General features: G+C 41.2%; 2 protein-coding genes across 7 annotated transcripts; both read left to right on the top strand.

Annotated features, from left to right (window-relative positions):
- Window positions 1-447: 447 nt before the first annotated feature.
- LOC129819796 (protein AF1q-like) lies at window positions 448-3,605 on the top strand. Its single transcript, XM_055876393.1, has 2 exons — window positions 448-572; window positions 2,215-3,605. Exon 2 carries the CDS (start codon window positions 2,221-2,223, stop codon window positions 2,485-2,487), a length of 267 nt encoding a protein of 88 aa, XP_055732368.1. The 5' UTR covers window positions 448-572; window positions 2,215-2,220; the 3' UTR covers window positions 2,488-3,605.
- Window positions 3,606-7,736: 4,131 nt separating this feature from the next.
- Window positions 7,737-19,706, top strand: gabpb2a (GA binding protein transcription factor subunit beta 2a). Of its 6 annotated transcripts, none has more exons than XM_055876392.1 (8): window positions 7,737-7,931; window positions 10,163-10,270; window positions 10,458-10,625; window positions 10,873-11,067; window positions 11,418-11,562; window positions 15,143-15,313; window positions 16,143-16,261; window positions 16,558-19,706. In XM_055876392.1, the coding sequence occupies exons 2-8, from the start codon at window positions 10,163-10,165 to the stop codon at window positions 16,846-16,848; spliced, it is 1,197 nt and encodes a 398-aa protein (XP_055732367.1). In that variant the 5' UTR covers window positions 7,737-7,931; the 3' UTR covers window positions 16,849-19,706. The 6 variants fall into 6 exon arrangements, with proteins under 6 accessions (XP_055732367.1, XP_055732363.1, XP_055732360.1 ...); XM_055876388.1 differs by having other exon boundaries at window positions 7,738-7,847; window positions 15,140-15,313; XM_055876385.1 differs by having other exon boundaries at window positions 7,738-7,931; window positions 15,140-15,313.
- Window positions 19,707-21,638: the final 1,932 nt, after the last annotated feature.

Below are 21,638 nucleotides of genomic sequence, written 5' to 3'. Positions count from 1 at the left end.
AGCGCCAACCTCGGTGTTAATCCAGGGTTTTTGATTGGGGAAGCAGGGAAACCTCACGGTGGGTACAACGTCGCCGATGTATTTTCTAATGAAACAGCCATATGTATTGGACTGAACATGGATCCAAGTTATGGCTATTTGGGCTATTCATAATATCAGATGATGATTTAGCCCACGTTTTCAGTCAATTGTCGAACTTTATTAGCCTATCATTATATTACATCACAATGTTATTAGTACATTGTCGTTATAGCCTTGATCTTTATTGGTAGATTATTGCAAAACGTACAGATTTTTTCCATAATTTAATAGAAACTACATTTTTTATGCACAATAATTAGTTAATAAAACAGTAGGCCTATTTGATTTTAAATGACAAAAACCCAACACAGGCGCCGAATGTCGTCACAGAGTGTGGGAGTGGTTGTCCCTGGTGCTGAAAAAACTGGCTTGTGCGCGAGGATTTTACAGCATCGCCACATAGCACGAGCGTGCCATTGTTATTATACCTCAGTGGAGCCTATCCTGCGACAAACAGAGGACCTTGTCAGCCAAGAACCATTTGTCAAGACGTAAGATAATATTTTATTTTCAGAGCACCTTTGCTGGATAGTGGATACAGAATTACATGATGCTTTAACTAACAATACTGAAAGTTGATGTATTTTTTTATAGCGTGTAATAGTAATATTAGTATTAACCCTTTTAACAATTGCCCAATAGGCATAAGAAAGAAACCAAATACAATAGCCTATACCCTAATTTTGTCCTTTACGCTAGCAAGGCAAGATAGCTTGTTTACATAAAAATATATAAATGCACACAATTAAAAAACGGGTAATTTCCGAATTGAATGTCAATGCTGTCTATATAATGTTTTGCCATGTTTTATTGTATGTAAATTCTTGGCACATTATCTCAGATATATTTAGAACTGCATGACCCATTTTCTGGAATAGTCTCCATCGTTCGCACAGATGACATGCCGTCAAAAAAGGGGATGTCATTAGAGAATCTATATTTACATGATTAAAGAATAGATAGATGTCCGAATCGAAATCGCCAGTCATTTCTCAAGCCCCAATGGGCGTCAACCACTGCACCATCATAGGCATCAATGATGCTTTTATATGGCTACGTCATATGGTGAATTTTCTCTGTAGCCGAATGGGTGTGGTATTGAAGACCGTTGATGCTCTTAATCAGTATTTGACAGTTCTACACAAAAGCATGACCTAATGGATAAGAACGATTGTTTCAAAGGGAATTTTAAAATCAGTTATGTAGAGCATCTTGATACTGGGACCTTTATCCACTGATAGACAATCATTCTTACCCCATGTAATATGTCATAACCTACTGACAGGGTGGGGTCATTTGTACCCTAAATGTTGATTTCATGCTACAGTAATTGCATTTTAACAGTTGATTTCATGCTACAGTAATTACATTTTAACAACAGAATCTTGTCTCTGTGGTCCATTTTCACTATGTGCATTTTACATAATTTTGAGTGTTACATTTGTTTAACCACAGCCAGACTTGTGAGAGAAGTGTGTGGCCGTGTTATTGTATAACGACATTAGGCTTTTTATGTTTTATCATTTAGTTTAGGAAATTCACATTCACACATGGGGAACCTATAATTATGTGGCACAATTAACTTAGTAATTTTCAAAAAAGTATTATGCATATATCACACACACATTTCAAGATTAGATACAATTACAATCAGGTTATGTCAGGTTATGTTCACAAATATGCGACTCCACAGTATTGCAATCTAGGCCTAGCATTTCCATGTTAGGCCTTAGAACAAAGAACACAATCACCAGAAAGCTTATGTAACCTAGTTTGCTTCAGTTTGCCAACACTTAGGTCCAAATGAGCAATAAGGATTGACCTAAATCTGCATCTCAAGAAAAAGCTACTTAAATCCTTGTTCTTATGTAATGGCATAAATGTATCTTAACCTGACCGTTTTGGCTTGACTGGCTATCTCCTACCCATGGCATCTATAGTATAGGGTCCCTTTGGAATGAATGAAAAAATATCAGGGAGCCATTCAAAATTATAGGGACATAGTACTGGGTTACTAAGTGGAGTTGAAATATATGTAGAGACTAAGATGAGAGCAGTATCTATGTCTAATCTATTTCAAGCTATGACCCCAAATCACATTTTAATTTGGCCTCATTCCTCTTTTACATTCAGATAAAAATGCTGGTGAAATCAAACAGCGAGTATGACTCCTTCCTCTACTGGAGACAGCCCATCTCCGCCCCGGATCTGTCCGAGCTGGAAGACCTGGGTGTGACCAAAAGCAAGCCAACCAAGAAGAGCAAGAAGGCCACCAAGAAACAGAATGCCGCCCTAGCCAAGCAAAGGAAGCAGCAAGAGGCCGAATTGTTAGAGTACACCACCTTCAACTACTGGAGAGAGCCTATCCCCAGCATCGACCTCCTCGACTTCAACCTGCTTCTGTGAGGACCATCCCATCTCAGCCTCCCAGTCATAAGAACCTCCCTCTCCTCACACTCACCCTATCTGAATAACCATGGCTTTTGTCAAGATTCTGGTCCACTCAAGAAGAAGTACTGAATCTGTATTAGTCTGTACTATGTTTTTTTTGTATAACCTCTTAATAATACTGAAAGGATTAGGGGTAAATGTTTTAACTTGCAGGTGACTGGCACTGTGAATGACAGTATAGGCACTTCTGCTTAGGTTTTCTCCACATGCGGGCTACATAACTCGATTGGCTAATGTCAACGAACATAACTAGGTAGAAATGGCAACAAGGTCAGCCTTTAAATGAATATAAATAGTTCCATTGCATACTGACTGCAAGGCTTCTGTCTCACATTAAGGACTTACACATTCATAATTTGTGAGGTACCTTGAGTATGCTACATCATATTTTTGAACACTAACAAATGCAAAGTGCTGCCTCATTTGAACTTAATGAAAATTCTTTCCCTTGACCTAAAACAACCTTGAAGGGTAGTGCCAACCTGAGCCTTGGAGTTTCCGCGTGTAGTATGTATTAGTAGGAGAAAGTAAAGCAAAGCACCTCCACACAACAGATTGTACAAGCACTTAGGGAGCCACAAACATGACTGTCTTTTGCGCTTTAGATTGGTTGCCTTGTGATTTGTTTCAGGCACTGAACTGACTGGCTCAAACCCACCTAATGAATTTGATTTATTAAGTATGCTGCTTTCAGGCTGCCCTGAGTAGGCCTCAACTGAGTGCAATGACTGAGGGTAAATGTTAGATTCCACAATGTAAGTTGTGCAAATGCAGAGCTGGCCAACTGTTTTCTTTATTTTCTGCATAGACTACTGCATTGTCTGATGTTTAGTTTGAATGTCAAGGAAAGAATGGATGGAAATGTTTAATGAAAAAAAGGGAAATACATGTTTTTAACTGTCAATACTGATGTTGCAAGTGTTCCTGAAAGTACGGTAGTTCTAACTGGATACTTGTAATCATAAAGCTAACTTTTTGTGATATTGTGCATTGAGCAGTAAATTCCCAAATGTGACTCATCATACTTTGTCTTGACTTTTCTGAAATAAATGAAGATATCCTGTGCATATCAATCCACTTTGTTTACTGTGAGAAATAATCTCAAACTAAAGGGTTTAAACAGGCAGCATTTGTTCGGAGAGATAACTCACCATGAATCACTATTTGCTTCTTTTGAAATAAATGGAGAAATTAACGTCACATTTCACGTACAAAAACATGTCGTAGGTTTGAGATGTCTCGTCAAACCGGCTTCAGTGTAGAAACGGCCATGCACCTTGTAGGCATAACATTTACAGTTTATGTGAACGGGAGGTGTTGATAAAAAATAAAGTGAGGTCAATCTTCTAGAAGCTTCTTAAACACCAACAGCCAGAGTAGGCTATGGACTCCTGTTTTGTCCTTCGACACACAATAAAATATATGGTTTACTTATCCAAAACTAATAGCTTTTCCAGGATTCTTATTGGAATAATACTGCCAACAGCTTCCTTTGGGGGATTTGGTATACAACAATGCTACAGTTTTCATACAATAGTAGCCTCTGTGAATGAAAAGCTCTGCCTATGACAGTACATTACTCTGGGACCGTTACACTTTGATTAAAATACCTAGGTGCACTGCACATTAGTATTCATTGTAGCCTATTTACTTACACCGACACATCGGAAAGAGATTGGTAAAATGTTTATGGTTTTTATTAATTGGTTTTACATTGTTCAGTTTCACAGTAGTTACTGTATAACCGTAGATATTGACATACCAGTATTTAGTTAATTGCATTGGTTTACTGCATTTGTACATTGAATCATAAAGGAATAGTCGACAGCTATTTCACAGTAGCGATTATTGCGAACAGTGACATTGGAACATCACTTGCATGTCTCGAACCCAGGTTTCCTAGCCAGTAGACAGACCAGACCTGCTAACCACTGCTCCAATAAGGGTTAACCATTTTGGGGGATCTTAAAAGGCCTACCTAGGCAAGTGTCATTACCCCACAGAGTTTCTAAACCCAGATGCACAACATCTAGACTTCCGGGAACGCTTGCGAAACAGACCAGGCCCTGGTTTGAGAAGTCAATGAGAGAAGTGGACAAGTATTCCTTCTCAAAATCTAAAGGCAGAACCTAGATTCAAGCTAATGTCTTAAGTAGTTGAAAATGTTATTACTCCAACCTCGTGAAGGTGACACTTATTTTTATTTTTTAAAACAACTTTATATCAAAGGAATGCCTTTGATTTGACGGCCTGCACATGTGCAGTTCAGCGCGAGACGACCATTAGACCTGATGACGTGTTTCTACGCATGAGCTTTGCTAGCCAACATCGCCATGAGGGGGGGGGGGACCCCTGACCCCAAGGGGGGCACACCCCACAGTTTGGGAACCACTGGCCTAGGCTACTAGCAGCTAGCATAAAAACAGCCTATTAGATCACAAAAATGGGGCTATTAATCAGACAGAAACTATGCCAAACATCTGAGTACGTATCCTAGCAAATAAAACAGAAATCCATTAGAAATAGGCCTAACTGCCTGCGAATAAAGAGTGCTGCTCAAAGTGCACAGGACCGAATTTTCCCTCGCAAACATGCTTTAAAAACCTATATATTATAGCTTGGTGAAGGGATGCAGGTCTCATCATGAGCGCTGATATATACTGAACAAAAATAAACGCAACATGAAACAATTTCAAAGATTTTACTGAGTTACAGTTCATATGAGGAAATCAGTCAATTGAAATAAATAAATTAGGCCCTAATCTATGGATTTGACAATTGGGAATACAGATATGCATCTGTTGGTAACAGATACCTTTAAAAAAAAATGGGCCTCAGGATCTCATTCTGATATTTCTGTGCATTCAACTTGGAATAGATCAAATGCAATTGTGTTCATTGTCCATAGCTTATGCCTGCCCATACCATAACCCAAACTGCTACAGACCTATATCTATCCTACCCTGCCTTTCTAAGGTCTTCGAAAGCTAAGTTAACAAACAGACCACCAACCATTTCGAATCCCACCGTACCTTCTCCGCTATGCAATCTGGTTTCCGAGCTGGTCATGGGTGCACCTCAGCCACGCTCAAGGTCCTAAACGATATCATAACCGCCATCAATAAGAGACAATACTGTGCAGCTGTATTCATTACCTGGCCAAGGCTTTCGACTCTGTCAATCACCACATTCTTATCGGCAGACTCAATAGCCTTAGTTTCTCAAATGACTGCCTCGCCCGGTTCACCAACTACTTCTCAGACAGAGCTCAATGTGTCAAATCAGAGGGCCTGTCGTCCAGACCTCTGGCAGTGTCTATGGGGGTGCCACAGGGTTTAATCCTCGGGCCGATTATTTTCTCTGTATACATCAATGATGTCGCTCTTGCTGCTGGTGATTCTCTGATCCACCTCTACGCAGACGACACCATTCTGTATCCTTCTGGCCTTTCTTTGGACACTGTGTTAACTAACCTCCAGACGAGCTTCAATGCCATACAACTCTCCTTCCGAGGCCTCCAACTGCTCTTAAATGCAAGTAAAACTAAATGCATGCTCTTCAACTGATCACTGCCCACACCTGCCCGCCCGTCCAGCATCACTACTCTGGACGGTTCTGACTTAGAATGTGTGGACAACTACAAATACCTAGGTGTCTGGTTAGACTGTAAACTCTCCTTCCAGACTCACATTAAGCATCTCCAATCCAAAATTAAATCTAGAATCGGCGTCCTATTTCGCAACAAAGCATCCTTCACTCATGCTGCCAAACATACCCTCGTAAAACTGACTATCCTATCGATCCTTGACTTCTGCGATGTCATTTACAAAATAGCCTCCAACACTCTACTCAGCAAATTGGATGCAGTCTATCACAGTGCCATCCATTTTGTCACCAAAGCCCCTTATACTACCCACCACTGCGACCTGTATGCTCTCGTTGGCTGGCCCTTGCTTCATATTCGTCGCCAAACCCACTGGCTCCAGGTCATCTATACGTTTTTGCTTGGTAAAGCCCCGCCTTATCTCAGCTTAATGGTCACCATAGCACCACCCACCCGTAGCACGCGCTCCAGCAGTTATATCTCACTGGTCCCCCCCAAAGCCAATTCCTCCTTTGGTCGCCTTTCCTTCCAATTCTCTGCTGCCAATGACTGGAATGAACTGCAAAAATCACTGAAGCTGGAGACACATATCTCCCTCACTAACTTTAAGCACCAGCTGTCAGAGCAGCTCACAGATCACTGCACATAGCCCATCCAACTACCTCATCCCTATACTGTTATTTATTTTGCTCCTTTGCACCCCAGTATCTCTACTTGCACACTCATCTTCTGCACATCTATCACTCCAGTGTTTAATTGCTATATTGTAATTATTTTGCCACTATGGCCTATTTATTGCCTTACCTCCCTTATCCTACCTCATTTGCACACACTGTATATAGACTTTTTCTATTGTATTATTGACTGTATGTTTGTTTATTCCATGTGTAACTCTGTGTTGTTGTTTGTGTTTCACTGCTTTGCTTTATCTTTGCCAGGTCGCAGTTGTAAATGAGAATTTGTTCTCAACTAGCCTACCTGGTTAAATTAAGGTGAAAAATAATTTTAAAAATAACCCCAACGCCACCATGGGGCACTCTGTTCACAAGGTTGACATCAGAAAACACGTGGTCCGCAGTTGTTTGAACGGTTGGACGTACCGACAAATTCTCTGAAACGATGGAGGCGGCTTATGGTAAAGAAATTAACATTAAATTCTCTGGCAATAGTTCTGGCGGACATTTCTGCAGTCAGCATGCCAATTGCACACCCCCTCAAAATTTGAGACATTGTGGTATTGTTTTGAGACAAAACGGCACATTTTAGTGGCCTTTTATTGTCCCCAGCACAAGGTGCACATGTGTAATGATCATGCTTTTTAATTAGCTTCTTTATATGCCACACCTGTGAGGGGGATGGATTATCATGGCAAAGGAGAAACGCTCACTAACAAGGATGTAAACAAATTTGTGCACAAAATTTGAGAGAAATAAGCTTTTTGTGCACATGGAAAATGTCTGTGATCTTTTATTTCAGCTCATGAAACATGGGACAAACACTTTACAAGTTGCGTTCATATTTTTTTTACAGCGTAAATTCAGTATCGCCTTTTTACCGTAATGGGTTAATTGGCCATTGAAGGGCTTGCTACTTTTTCATTCGCCCGCCCACAAGAGGGTTCAAAAAGCTCGATTTCCACCTCCGGTGTCGAGTTGCCGCCATCTTTGTATCCGTTTAAATACACAAATATAATTTATTTTCATTATCTAAGGTGAGGAGAACATTCAAAATAATTGGGTAAAGTCAAGGAACTTATGTCTGCAGCCTAAGAGCATTCATTTGAAGCCATATTGAGGTAAGAACTACACAACGTTAGCTTGCGTCCATTCGGGATTCCGCCTCCAGCTAGCTAACTAACGTTAGCTGTTATTAAAGTTAGCCAGGCATTAGCTAACTATCTTAGATCTGGCTAGTTACAAGACCGAGTAACACAGCAACGTGGTAGTTTCGAAGCTGGGACATTGTGCGAAAGTCCACATTAATCACGCGCACAAAACAGTTTGTAGAACTTTCCAATTTCTTTGGTGTGTGTTCATACTTTAAGTGTCGTTAACGTAGCTAGTATATGAAGTTATTGCTTGCGAACGTTAGCTAACTAGCTACATGGTTGGTTAGATAACAAACCTTGCGCCATCAGGCTCATAGGAGATTGTTTAAATACTCTCACGGTAAAGGTGATGGCATCTCTTTGACAAAAAGCAATTATGAATTACTCGATCGTTAAAATCTGAAAAAAATGCGCGAAACCATTTGATGAAGCGTGCGAGAAAGAATGCTGTTGTTAACCGGATGTGGAAGTAGTTTTTTCTCTTCGTGTAAAATAGGACTTTCTCTGACTTCCCCCGGAAAACCAACAACTTAATATCAAAGAGTTTCCTGTCATGTATTTAAATGTCGTTGTTCGTGGTTGTTAAATAATTTAGGTGAATGATTTAATGGATAATGTAACACATGGCCGCCTCTTGATCGTTTTCACCACCGAGGCGTATAAGATGGCTACTCTTCGTCTTCATCTCCACGCTTTTGCTATGAAGAGAGCCTCATGTTATAGTGGGCTTTCATGATGTAGTAATAGTAAACCAACCAGCTAACTACAATGTAACGACAACCAAAAAAGTGCACATCAAGCTATTCACATTTTATTTTGTGTCCAACAACACACTGCGTGATTGTTTACGGATGCATAGGTCCGAACAACGCGAATTCAACAGTATAACTAGCCTTTTTTTCCCTGTTGGACGTTATGTAAAACTACCATCACTCATATCAGCATTGAGCGATAACAAAGGGTTTCGAGTGATGTACGTTATATTTGTAGCATAACCACTAACTTCGTTACTTTACAACATTAATTGTGTTTTGCACAAATGGGACGTCTGATAAGCATGTGTCCGGGATTGGCTCGACTCATTCGCCTAAATTGCACGAGTCTGCAGCAACAATAAAAGCCCGTTTGTTCTCCAGAGATGTGTAGCCTAGACACTCCACAGAACGAAATCGCGCCCCTTTGCTGCCGTGTGTCTTTTTGGGTCTATTTCACGATTGATTTCTTGCATTACTAACGTTAAGTTGTTAAACAAACCACATTTTATTTGTCACATGCTTCGTTAACAACAGGTGTAGACAAACAGTGAGATGCTTAGGGCCCTTCCCAACAACGCAGAGAGAAAAATAGTAACACGATGAATAAATACACAATGAGTAACGAGATCACTTGGCTATATACATGTGGTACCAATACCCAATCCATGTGGAGAGGTACGAGGTAATTTAGGTAGATATGTTACATATAGGTAGGGGTAAAGTGACTAGGAAACAGGATAGATGATAAACAGTAACCGCAGCATATGTGATGAGTCAAAGTTGTAAGTTCCATTACTACTATAATCCTTCCATGGTGATTTCTGTTTAACAAAATTGATCTAGCATAGCTAATAACATAACTTTATGTATGTAATATCTGAAATGGGATTAAAACACTGATAGCTATGTTAAATTGTAAATATATGTACAGGGCACAGAGTCCTCTCATTTGATTAAGTTAGCCAAAAATGCACGAGTACCCTAACCCATTATTGAGTTTCAAAAGTTGTCATAAAAGTACATACTTTATTAAGTAGGGCCCTGTGTTTTGGTAAATCATGTCATATGACCTGGATTTTAACCTTTTTATTTTAAGTATTTTTCAGAAATTAGATTTGGACCAAAAATGAAAGCAATTCTCTGAGGATGGTGCTGGACCATCTGACATAAAAAGAAAGGGGGACAGTTTGATGAAAAAGGTTAAAATCCAGTTCATGTGACACGATTAACCAAAACACAGGGCCCTATTTATGTGTACACTACATGAGCTGTAACAGGTAGGCAGGCCTACATTGTGTGAACGGTTAACTTCACAACCGCCTAATACTGTTTAACAGCAGACATAAGTCAGGCTACCACCTCAGTGAAAACATACTGCAACAGTTGCATACGTGTACAATCACAGGGCCAAATACTGCAACCTTTGTAATTGTGTTGTCTCAGATGTCGCTGGTGGATTTGGGGAAGCGGCTCCTTGAGGCCGCACGGAAAGGCCAGGACGATGAAGTCAGGACACTCATGGCCAATGGGGCTCCCTTCACCACAGACTGGGTAATGTTTCCTGTCTTACCTTCTCTATCTGGGCAATTTTCATTATCTGCTTCAGTTTAACTAGTTTGACCCACCCTAGGGTTTTGGCTGTTTTGTGTGATGTAAAACATTGTCTGAAGTGCCAGTCCGGTTCAACTTTATGGTGCTTTGACTCTTTATTCCTCTTTCTCTTTGGCACTCTGAGCAGCTGGGCACATCTCCGTTGCACCTGGCCGCCCAACACGGACACTATTCCACCGCCGAGGTGCTGCTCAGGGCAGGCGTCAGCAGAGATGCCCGAACCAAAGTGGACAGGACCCCTCTGCACATGGCTGCTTCAGAGGGCCACAACGTCATCGTGGATCTATTAGTCAGGGTACACGTGTCTCTTTTCTAAGTTTTTAGCTGTTTATTGTGTGTTTAGGGTCTGACCTGGCCAATTCCTTAAATAGTGCACTGCTTTTGACCAGAGGCCATTTTCAGATGCAGTCCTACTCTTTCTCTGACCAACATTTCTTAAATCTAAGTACACTAAAAAAAGTGGATACATGTGCGAAGAAAGCAGAAAATCTGCCAGCTGTCTTACCCTGTCCCCTTCATTTCTCCTGGTTCACTCTCTACAGAGTGGCGCAGACATTAATGCCAAAGACATGCTGAAGATGACTGCTCTCCACTGGGCCGCCCAGAATGGCCACCAAAGGGTAGCAGAGACGCTTGTCAAACATGGCGCCGATGTTCACGCTCTCAGTAAATTTGATAAGACGCCGTTTGACATCGCAGGAGACATCCAGAATGCAGACCTTATGTTCCTACTACAGGTAAGAACTTAAGTTGTATGTGGGGTCTTGTTGAGAGAAGGTTTCCATGCACTATTCTAGACTCCAATAATGTGTTTCTTATTTTTAACTTCTTTGACAGTATGCTCCTTTAGGATTACAATTCATTTACATAATTATCCAGATACAGATGTTTTTGCATTGCTTCTTATTTCATTACACCACAGGTCTTTACACAACTGTCCTCTCCTTTGTTTGTAGTAACTGTTATGAGTTGAATCCTGGCATTCTCCCGTGTGTATATTTATATATTTATTTATTTATTTTTTACATGTCTATTTATTTGTATGTATGTGTGCTCTGATAGTGTTGTTGACAATGTTTGTCTATAGGAGGGAATGCAGAACCAGGTGAACATGAACGCAGAGGCTGGCATGACGGGGAGCTCGGCCCAGCCTCAGTTTATCATCCAGGGCATCCCAGGGCTCCCGGGGGGTGTGGTCAACCTGGCGGACCTCCTCAACAACATCAACTCGGGTAGCTACTGGGTTTATACACACACAGACACCAAACCTCCTTCAGTTAGGCTAGGGTTCATACTATTTGAAATGACTGGTCTTCTGATGAAGGGTTTGTGGATGTTAAAAACACAGGAGGTTGGTGGCACCTTAATTGTGGAGGACGGGCTCGCGGTAATGACTGGAGCGGAATGGTATCAAATAGATCCACGTGTTTGATACCATTCCATTTGCTCCAGCCATTATTATGAGCCGTCCTACCCTCAGTAGCCTCCACTGGTTATGGAAAGAAAAGGCCAGCCAGTCGGGTAAAAATGACCTGGTTTCTCCAGTTAACGGCTACATCTGTTCAAGGATCCCCCTGCCTCAGAGAAAAATGCCCCACGCTTCGTTGTTTACTCTAGTCTAGTGCCTAGTACCTGGCCTTTATCACTCTGATCTCATAAACTGATAGGGTCTGCTGATGCTGTGTGGTCCCACACAATGGGGTATTGACCAAAATGTGAGATGTGGGAATCAAAGGTCATGCAGAAAAGAATCATTGATTCTCACCGACCGATGGAAATGCTTTCTCACAGCTTGAATTCCTTTGCGCTTTACCTTGTTACTTCTGTATGTAATGCTTATTTAAATGAGAAGATTGAGTCCCCACTTTGACTGCCACAAAGTACAGTCCAAAATATGTACAGTACCAGTCAAAAGTTTGAACACACCTACTCATTCCAGGCTTTTCTTTTTTTTGATCAAATATTTTTTACTGAACACACATGAATGGTGTATAGGTATTTTATAGAAAAGACAAGTATGCAATTCTTTGTATAAACATAAAAGAGCAGACGGATACGAAAAGACCCAGAGTTATAGGTACAAACTAAATAAGACATACAGAAAGAGGATTCACCACCCCCCTGGGCAAGCACATGCCGCCCAAGGGTATATTAAAATATCACAAGTGACAGTGCTTTAAAATGCACAAAATCACAGCACCAAATGGTCCAAATAAGAAAGGAGATTGCCAGATTTGATAAAATGTTGATCATTTATTGCTCAGAATATATCTGTGTAGTGTTTGCCAAATCGCTGAGCCATAATTTGGTAGAGGAAACTTCCTTCCTTTTCCAAAACCACAAGATAATTTTTTTTTGCTGAAATAAGGCTGTAGGAGATTAGTTGTTTTGGGGGGTTGGTTAATCTGTTTAGGGTTTCTGACACTCCCAGAATGATCAGAAGCGGGTCTGGGTCAATTGAAGTCTCCAGAACTTCAGAGAGGATCTTAAAAATTCCACACCAACAACCATAAAAGTTAGAGCATAGGGCAAAGCAGTGAAGTAGTGGACCCTTCACAGTATGACATTTATCATACACAGGGGATGTATCAGGAAATGTCCTATGCTGCTTAGTTTTGGAATAGTGTAATCTGTGTAATACCTTGCCTTGTATGAGACGATGTCTGGAGTTAATGGAGCAGGTGTGTATATACTCCAAGCGATCTTCCCAGTCTGCCACAGAAATGTCAGTCCCTAGCTCTTCCTCCGATTTTGCCTTAATGGCATCTGTAGAAGGTGCGCTAACAGATTGAAAAGCGTCATATAGACGAGATCAGTTTGCCTGAGGTGGGACACATTTTTATGCATCCGTCAAACATGGAAGGTTTAGCGTTTCCAAATGTCGGAAGATGTTTTCTAACAGTCTCTAATCTGTAAGTATCTGAAAAAGTTACTTCTGGGAAGATTATAGGTTTCCCTCAGCAAATCAAAGGAGGCAACGGTCCCTTCTATATATCCCATATGGTATTGATCCCGAGCTCTCCCCATCGCTTAAAGGGGTTGTCAAGGTTAGAGGGGGAAAAGGAGGGATTCCTGGCAATAGGAAGCAGGAATGATATTGGTTTAAGGTCAAAATGGACCTTTATTTGCTTCCAGATGCGGACTGTGCTATGTATAATAGGATTGTTACTATAAAGTGACCTCCAAATTCACTGGGGACAAAATCGCTGTGCCAATAGAGAAGGGTTGGAAATCCTCACGCTCCATATTCCAGAGTTTTTCTATATTTGTACGATTTTCTACATTGTAATAATAGTGAAGACATACACTATGAAATAACACATGGAATCATGTAGTAACCAAAAAAGTGTTGAACAAATCAAAGTATATTTGAGATTCTTCAAAGTAGCCACCCTTTGCCTTGATGACAGCTTTACACACTTGGCATTCTCTCAACCACCTTCATGAGGTAGTCACCTGGAATCCATTTAAATTAACAGTTGTGCCTTGTTAAAAGTACATTTGTGGAATTTCTTTCCTTGCGTTGTGACAAGGTAGGGGAGGTATACAGAAGATGGCCCTATTTAGTAAAAGACCAATTTCATATTATGGCACGAACGGCTCAAATAAGCAAAGAAATACTACAGTCCATCATTACTTAAAGACATGAAGGTCAAGTCAATCCGGAAAATTTCATGAACTTCAAGTGCAGTCGCAAAAACATCAAGCGCTATGATGAAACTGGCTCTCATGATGACCGCCATAGGAAAGGAAGACCCCGAGTTACCTCTGCTGCAGAGGATAAGTTCATTAGTTACTAGCCTCAGATTACAGCCCAAATAAATGCTTTACAGTTCAAGTAACAGACACATATCAACATCAACTGTTCAGAGGATACTGTGAATCAAGCCTTCATGGTCGAATTGCTGCAAAGAAACCACTAAAGGCCACCAATAAGAAGAAAAGACTTGCTTGGGCCAAGAAACACGAGCAATGGACATTAGAGTGATGGAAATCTGTCCTTTTGGGTCCAATTGTGAGATTTTTGGTTCTAACCGCTGTGTCTTTGTGAGACGCAGAGTAGGTGAACGGATGATTTACTCATGTGTGGTTCCTACCGGGAAGAATGGAGGAGGTGTGGGGGTGCTTTGCTGGTGACACTGTCAGTGATTTATTTAGAAATCAAGGCACACTTAAGCAGCATGACTACCACAGCATTCTGCAGCGATACGCAATCTGATCCGGTTTGCGCTTAGTGGGATTATTTGGTTTTCAACAGGACAATGACCCAACACACCTCCAGGCTGTGTAAGGGCTATTTGACCAAGAAGGAGAGTGATGGAGTGCTGCATCATATGACCTGGCCTCCACAATCACCTGACCTCAACCCAATTGAGGTTTGGGATGAGTTTCACCGCAGAGTGAAGGAAAAGCAACCAACAAGTGCTCAGCATATGTGGGAACTCCTTCAAGACTGTTGGAAAAGCATTCCAATTGAAGCTGGTTTAGAGAATGCCAAGAGTGTGCAAAGCTGTCAAGGCAAATGGTGGCTACTTTGAAGAATCTAAAATATTTTGATTTGTTTAACACTTTTTTTTGGTTCCTACATTATTCGATATGTGTTATTTCATATTTTTGATGTCTTCACTATTATTCTACATAAAAATTGTAAAAATACAGAAAAACACTTGAATAGGTAGGTGTCCAAACTTTTGACTGGTATTGTATATAGGCTTAAACATGAACTATTTCCTAATACAAGAACGACGGTCGACACTAAAAGTTAACCTTTTCCCCCGCTCTCCCTCTGTTTGACCCCTTGTCTGACAGCAGGTGACTCGGAGGAAGCCATAGCAGCCAATTCTTTGGACCCCGGCAGCATCCAGCACATGGTGAACGAGCAAGGTCAAAGGGTTATCACCATAGTGACCGACCAACACGGTAACCTGCAGACTGGAGGGCTTGGTCAGCCATTCTTTGTCACCATGCAGCATGGACAACAGAGTAAGAGAACGTCTCACTTTTGGTCACTTAACGGTGCTCTTTTCAGCCTGTAGCCACTTCCCATAGCCTCTATCCATTTGGGAACAGGTTCTTGGACCCTACTCTCGGACTGAAAAAGCATGCTCAGTGGAGAATCTCAATTGATAGCTGTTTTGAGTCTAGGAGTAGGTGTTTATCTGTGTCTGGGAAACCAGCATTTGGTGTTCTAATGCTGCATTCATAACCAAGTGGGAAGGTGGTCTTACCACATACTGTACGACTGGGAAAATCCACTATCACCCCTCCAACTGGTAATTACTAGTAGGAAACTCGCCTGTCATCCCTCAGCTCTGACCTCTCCCACATGCTTACCTCTGACGTCACCTAATAAGGAAATTACCATCAGCATTTGTCACTTAAATGCAACAACAAAACATAGTTTTTTTTATTTTATAAATCTGTTAATATTGTTGACACAGATTGTTGGCCATTAGCCAATCATCCTTTCTCAAAGACTTCAAAGAACGTGAATGCATCCAACCGGTATTTGTGACTTCACAACTGGCAATTACCATCTTCTCACTTTATAAACGCAGCATTAAAGCAGTAGGTAAGTTTAGCCACATGGTGGAATGTTCACTTAACCTACAAGAAACCTTATTGTTGTGACAGTGTTGTACTTTGTATTTGTAGACAACAGTTTTTAGCTTTCTGGCAGATCGTTTTGTTCTAGTTCCTTTGTAGAACATTGTGTACTACTTCGTCATTAATGTAGTTTATTAACAAACCTAATAGTCCCGTTCAATACTATGTTCCTTCAGGCTCTGAGCTGTTGTCTGTTGATTTGCAGTGTTGGCGATGCCAGCCAATCAGGTGACAGAGGAGGTGGTTGAGGAGGAACCCCAGCCCCCGCCTGCCCGCAAGAGGAAACTCGAGGCCTCGGCCAACCACATGGAGTCTGGAGACACGGTCGGCGGAGGGGGGGGCACATTTTCTCTTGTGCAACACATTGAACTGATATGCTTCTGCCATTTAACTGGTTTCTGACTCAAGCAAAATGTTATGTTATTTTATTTTGTATTGCATATTTCTCTAGAGATTCTAGACGCTGCTGTGAAATTTTGGGGGGGCTTAAATTAGAAAACAAACCCTTTAGATTATTTTGGTACTTTGAGACTGTGCAGTTGGCACAGGTGAAGTGCAAGTGTGTGAACTTCGGTCTGACCTTTCTGTCCCTTTCTCCTCTTCTCCATCCATCTGTCCAGGAGCAGTTACAGAGGCAGCTGCAGGAGGCCAACCGGAAAGCCCAGGAGTACCGGCAGCAGCTGATGTGCAAAGAGCAGGAAGCAGAGCAGTACCGTATGAAGCTGGAGGCCATGTCGCACAGCCATACCAACGGCACCTTGGAGCAGGAGGAAGTGGTTGAGGAGGAGGAGGAGGAGGTGGTGGTGCTCCAGGAGGGAGACATCATCATCAAGACGGAGGAGCTGGACTCGGCCGAGGAGCAGGTGACGCTGGTGGAGTCGGTGCCCTCCCACACCGAGGTCATCTCATAACATCAGACAGACTGATGTCACTGACGGAAGGAGAAATGGACATGAACTCAGGCGACGGGGCAGCCTATCAGCGTTTTCATAGCTCTTTGTTAAGTTTTTCCCCTTCTGATTTTCTTGTTTTGTTTTTGAACTATATTTACTTACTTTCTGCCATTTCAGTAGTTTTTTTTCTCTCTCAATCATGTTTTTTTTTAACAAGTAGCGAAGGGATGAGCTGAATAGGAGGTGCATCACAGGTTGGTTGATGAGCCAGAATGGGACCTGCTCAGCCTGTGGATAAGGTTTCCTGCCTGAAAAACGTATATGCTATCTGAGAGAAACGGGTCACTCAGTCTCTGTCTATGGTGTCTGAGACATGTCAATGGTGTGGGAAATACATTTTCATGTTGCCAACTACATATCATAAGATGTCCAAGACATGTCCATCCATGGTGCCAGAGGACCAGTCTGTGGAGAGAACACTGTTTTTGTTCAGTTCCTTCGGGTCTCAAAAGTCGCCCTCTGCCTCACTCCTCCATCCTACCACCCACCATCATGGGCTCCACTGCAATGGGAATTGTATTTATTCTTTTCAAATGGGTATTCTTAGTCTTACAGGACAAATGACAGGGCATGTAGTTGGCAACAGTCATTCCCAACATTTATTGGACTCTGCATTCACAATGTAATAATGAATTGTTTCCAAGTTGGGAATTGCAGTGTTTTGACTTTCATGGCACCACCTTAGCTTTGTCCTCTGTGGTTGTTATGGTCTGTGCCACTTCCAGAGTGCAGTGGCAATTATAGGTTTACTGTTGCAAAAGCCACAACCCCCCCCCTCACTGCTGATGTCAATACAAAGAATAACCTCCTCCCGTTTCAAGGCCCCTGTGGCTTTAATCACTAGTAGTCCCACTCCCCAAAGCCGGAGAAGGACAGGAATAAGGCTTTCAGATTGCTGTGTTCTTATGACAATGACTATTTCCCATGTCCCGACACTTGTTTCTGCTACAGTTACTGTGCCATTCTGTCTTCTCCTACCCTGAATGAGAATGTGGTCATCTTCTGGGTTAACATTCATCTCTCAGGGTTGAAGGGTGTTAATGGAAAGTCATCTCTGCCTGCTATTCAGTAAGGGCCAATCTAAACTTGAGATGCCAACGCTGATTTAAGTTGTGCCTACATTTTGCATTGACGTCAATGGGGGGGATTTCCACTGAAATTCGAGTTCAGATTGTGGATCTCAAGTTCTGACGTATCGGATGCTCTTGCCCAGGTTTAAAATTACTTTAGTGGGTCTAACAGCAATTTGAGTTTAACCATGTTGAGCGACAGATATAAATACACGCACACCAATTTGAACATTAAAATAATGTGAATGTACACTGATCTGTGGTCAGTTTGAGAGGAGGACATCTTGTATAATTAATTTTCCAACATGGCTAACTGGGTGGATGAAATACACCACAGTTTCAGAATTGAAACCCCCTCAGACAACCTCTTTACTTTGTGGAAGAGGCCTGCTGTTTTGCTGGAATACCGTTCCTATGGCGGTCTCCACTCACCCATTGTAAACTTAGACCGCTCTCTTCCTTTGAAGTCGATGTTCTCCACGAGTATGATATTTTTTTATAAGCTCTCAGCAAGCCTTTTTATTATGTACATATAAAATTGTATTTTTAAGTGTATCTGAATGCTTTGGAATGTAGATTGCCTATATGAGTTGTAAGCACATTGTCCCTTTTTAGTTTAGCATCTCTTTGCCAGATTGTATAGGTGAACGTGTATGCACCAAATTATTACATAATTCCATTTGACGGGTTTATAGATCTACCTGTTTCGCTACTGCTCTCAGTTAAGGGCACTTGACCGAGCCATGAATGACTTTGTGTGGACTTCGCTTGCTTTGATTTAAAAGTATGAAACTCCCTTTTTAAAATGTTACAACTGGTTTATGGAACATGCTTTGAAGTATTTGTTGAATAACTTCGGTCTTCTCAGAGATGGAGAACCGGTTGCTCTACCATTTCCTCCGTTTTGTTTTAGACATTGTTCCATATTGACCAGCAGGTGGCACTACACTTTAACGGACTGGTCTGTGAAATGAAATTGAACAGGGATCATATCTATATTTCTTACCCTCAAGTGAGTCGATTTGCTGCTAATACAGAAAGTGAAACGACTGTAGAGTATCATATGGTGACGTTGAAGATTTATTAAATGCATTCCTTTTTCTAACTCATTTATGTAAGGTGATATTTCACTTGTACTGCCTACCTGGATAACATAATTGAAAATAAAATACAAGCTCGTACCTGCAAATGATGTGGATCTTGGGTTTAAAGACTAATTATATATCCTCACTGTAGTCAAGATCCTTCACTCACTAGTGTCCCTCAGCCACATTTTAAAGAAAAACTACACCCCAAAACTCTCTTTTTGTTATTTTTATCAACAATGGACAGAGTTTCCTTTAACTTCCCTCATTTGATGCATGCAGGCCAAGTTCTCCAACTGTTTGGGATTTGCAATGTCGAACAGCTATTCCTGGCACTGCAGTGAAGTTACCTGTATTGTGAAGCTTTAGAGTTGTCTGATCTGACTTTTACCATAAAGCATCTGAAAACATTCTGATATAAAGACTAATGGAATATACCAGATCCAGAATTCTAATTCTATCTCTAATGGGATACAGTAGACAGAACACGATCAGGGACTTTCCTCTTGACAGTTTTGAGAAGATAAGGAACGATGGTCTTGCCACAAGAATGAATGTGTAACAACTAATGTAGGATAGTTTTGTATTGTTTTTTTCTTCCAAGAGAAGTTTATGGACTTTTTTAAAGAATCAAATAAATGCAAACTTATACGAGGGAGAACTGCTTTTTTTGTAGCAACATTTGGGTTACCCTACAATAACCTGTGTAATAGATGCTTCTAGTATGTCATTTCTGCCTGCTGCTGTAACCCCTGTTTGCATACAGTTAGTCAGGAGTTTACATACACTTAGGTTGGAGTCATTAAAACTAGTGTTTCAACCACTCCACAAATTTCTTGTTAACAAACTATAGTTTTGTCAAGTCGGTTAGGACATCTACTTTGTGCTTGACAAGTAATTTTTCCAATAATTGTTTACAGATTATTTCACTTACAATTCACTGTATCTTATCACAATTCCAGTGGGTCAGAAGTTTACATACACTAAGTCGACTGTGCCTTTAAACCGCTTGGAAAATTCTAGAAAATTGTCATGGCTTTAGAAGCTTCTGATAGGCTAATTGACATAATTTGAGTCAATTGGAAGTGTACCTGTGGATGTATTTCAAGGCCTACCTCCAAACTCAGTGCCTCTTTGCTTGACATCATGGGAAAATCAAAAGAAATCAGCCAAGACCTCAGAAAAAAAATTGTAGAGCTCCACAAGTCTGGTTCATCCTTGGGAGCAATTTCCAAACGCCTGAAAGTACCACGTTCATCTGTACAAACAATAGTACGCAAGTATAAACACCATGGGACCACGCAGCCGTCATACCGCTCAGGAAGGAGATGCGTTCCGTCTCCTAGAGATGAACGTACTTTGGTGCGAAAAGTGCAAATCAATCCCAGAACAACAGCAAAGGACCTTGTGAAGATGCTGGAGGAAACAGGTACAAAAGTATCTATATTCACAGTAAAACGAGTCCTATATCGACATCGGCGCTGACCAAGGAAGAAGCCACTGCTCCAAAACCACCATAAAAAAGCCAGACTACGGTTTGCAACTGCACATGGGGACACAGATTGTACTTTTTGGAGAAATGTCCTCTGGTCTGATGAAACAAAAATAGAACTGTTTGGCCATAATTACCATCGTTATGTTTGGAGGAAAAAGTGGGAGACTTGCAAGCCGAAGAACACCATTAGAGCCGTGAAGCAAGGGGGTGACAGCATCATATTGTGGGGGTGCTTTGCTGCAGGAGGGACTGGTGTACTTTACAAAATAGATGGCATCATGAGGGAGGAAAATTATGTGGATATATTGAAGCAACATCTCAAGACATCAGTCAGGAAGTTAAAGCTTGGTCGCAAATGGGTCTTCCAAATGGACAATAACCCCAAGCATACTTCCAAAGTTGTGGCAAAATGGCTAAAGGACAACAAAGTCAAGCTATTGGAGTGGCCATCACAAAGCCTAGACCTCAGTCCTATAGAACATTTGTGGGCAGAACTGAAAAAGAGTGTGCAAGCAAGCAGGCCTACAAACCTGACTCAGTTACAGCAGATCTGTCAGGAGGAATGGGCCAAAATTGACCCAACTTATTGTGGGAAGCTTGTGGAAGGCTACCCGAAACGTTTGACCCAAGTTAAACAATTTAAAGGCAATGCTGCCAAATACTAATTGAGTGTATGTAAACTTATGACCCACTGGGAATGTGATGAAAGAAATTCAAGCTGAAGTAAATCATTCTCTATTATTCTGCCATTTCACATTCTTAAAATCAAGGGGTGATCCTACCTGAACTAAGACAGGGAATTTTTACTATAATTAAATTTCAGGAATTGTGGAAAAACTGAGTTTAAATATATTTGGCTACGGTGTATGTAAACTTCCGACTTCAACTGTATGAGAGAAGCCGTAAGTTGCAAAACAAGTGATGGCTAATGTGACCATGTCACGGACCACATTAGGAAGAAAGGATGCTTTCTTCAGGACCTCCATTGAATGGTGGTTTGCAGAGCTCCTCCATAACTCTACAGAACTCCACATTATTGTTTTCACTATTTCACCCTCACTTCAAAATCTTAATTAAACTAATCCCCGTGAAGGAGTT

This window comes from Salvelinus fontinalis, chromosome 22 (genome assembly GCF_029448725.1).
Source record: "Salvelinus fontinalis isolate EN_2023a chromosome 22, ASM2944872v1, whole genome shotgun sequence".
In the NCBI taxonomy this organism is placed as follows: domain Eukaryota; kingdom Metazoa; phylum Chordata; class Actinopteri; order Salmoniformes; family Salmonidae; genus Salvelinus; species Salvelinus fontinalis.
The sequence above is the reverse complement of the archived record's forward strand: the minus strand, read 5'-3'. Positions and strand labels throughout refer to the sequence as shown.

Excerpts from the sequence above, each read along its gene's own strand:
- LOC129819796 (XM_055876393.1), top strand. The coding sequence starts at position 2,221 with ATGCTGGTGAAATCAAACAGCGAGTATGACTCCTTCCTCTACTGGAGA.
- gabpb2a (XM_055876388.1), top strand. The coding sequence starts at position 10,163 with ATGTCGCTGGTGGATTTGGGGAAGCGGCTCCTTGAGGCCGCACGGAAA. Across the intron at positions 10,626-10,872 it reads TCGTGGATCTATTAGTCAGG|AGTGGCGCAGACATTAATGC; the intron begins GTACACGTGTCT and ends CACTCTCTACAG. Across the intron at positions 15,314-16,142 it reads CATGCAGCATGGACAACAGA|TGTTGGCGATGCCAGCCAAT; the intron begins GTAAGAGAACGT and ends GTTGATTTGCAG.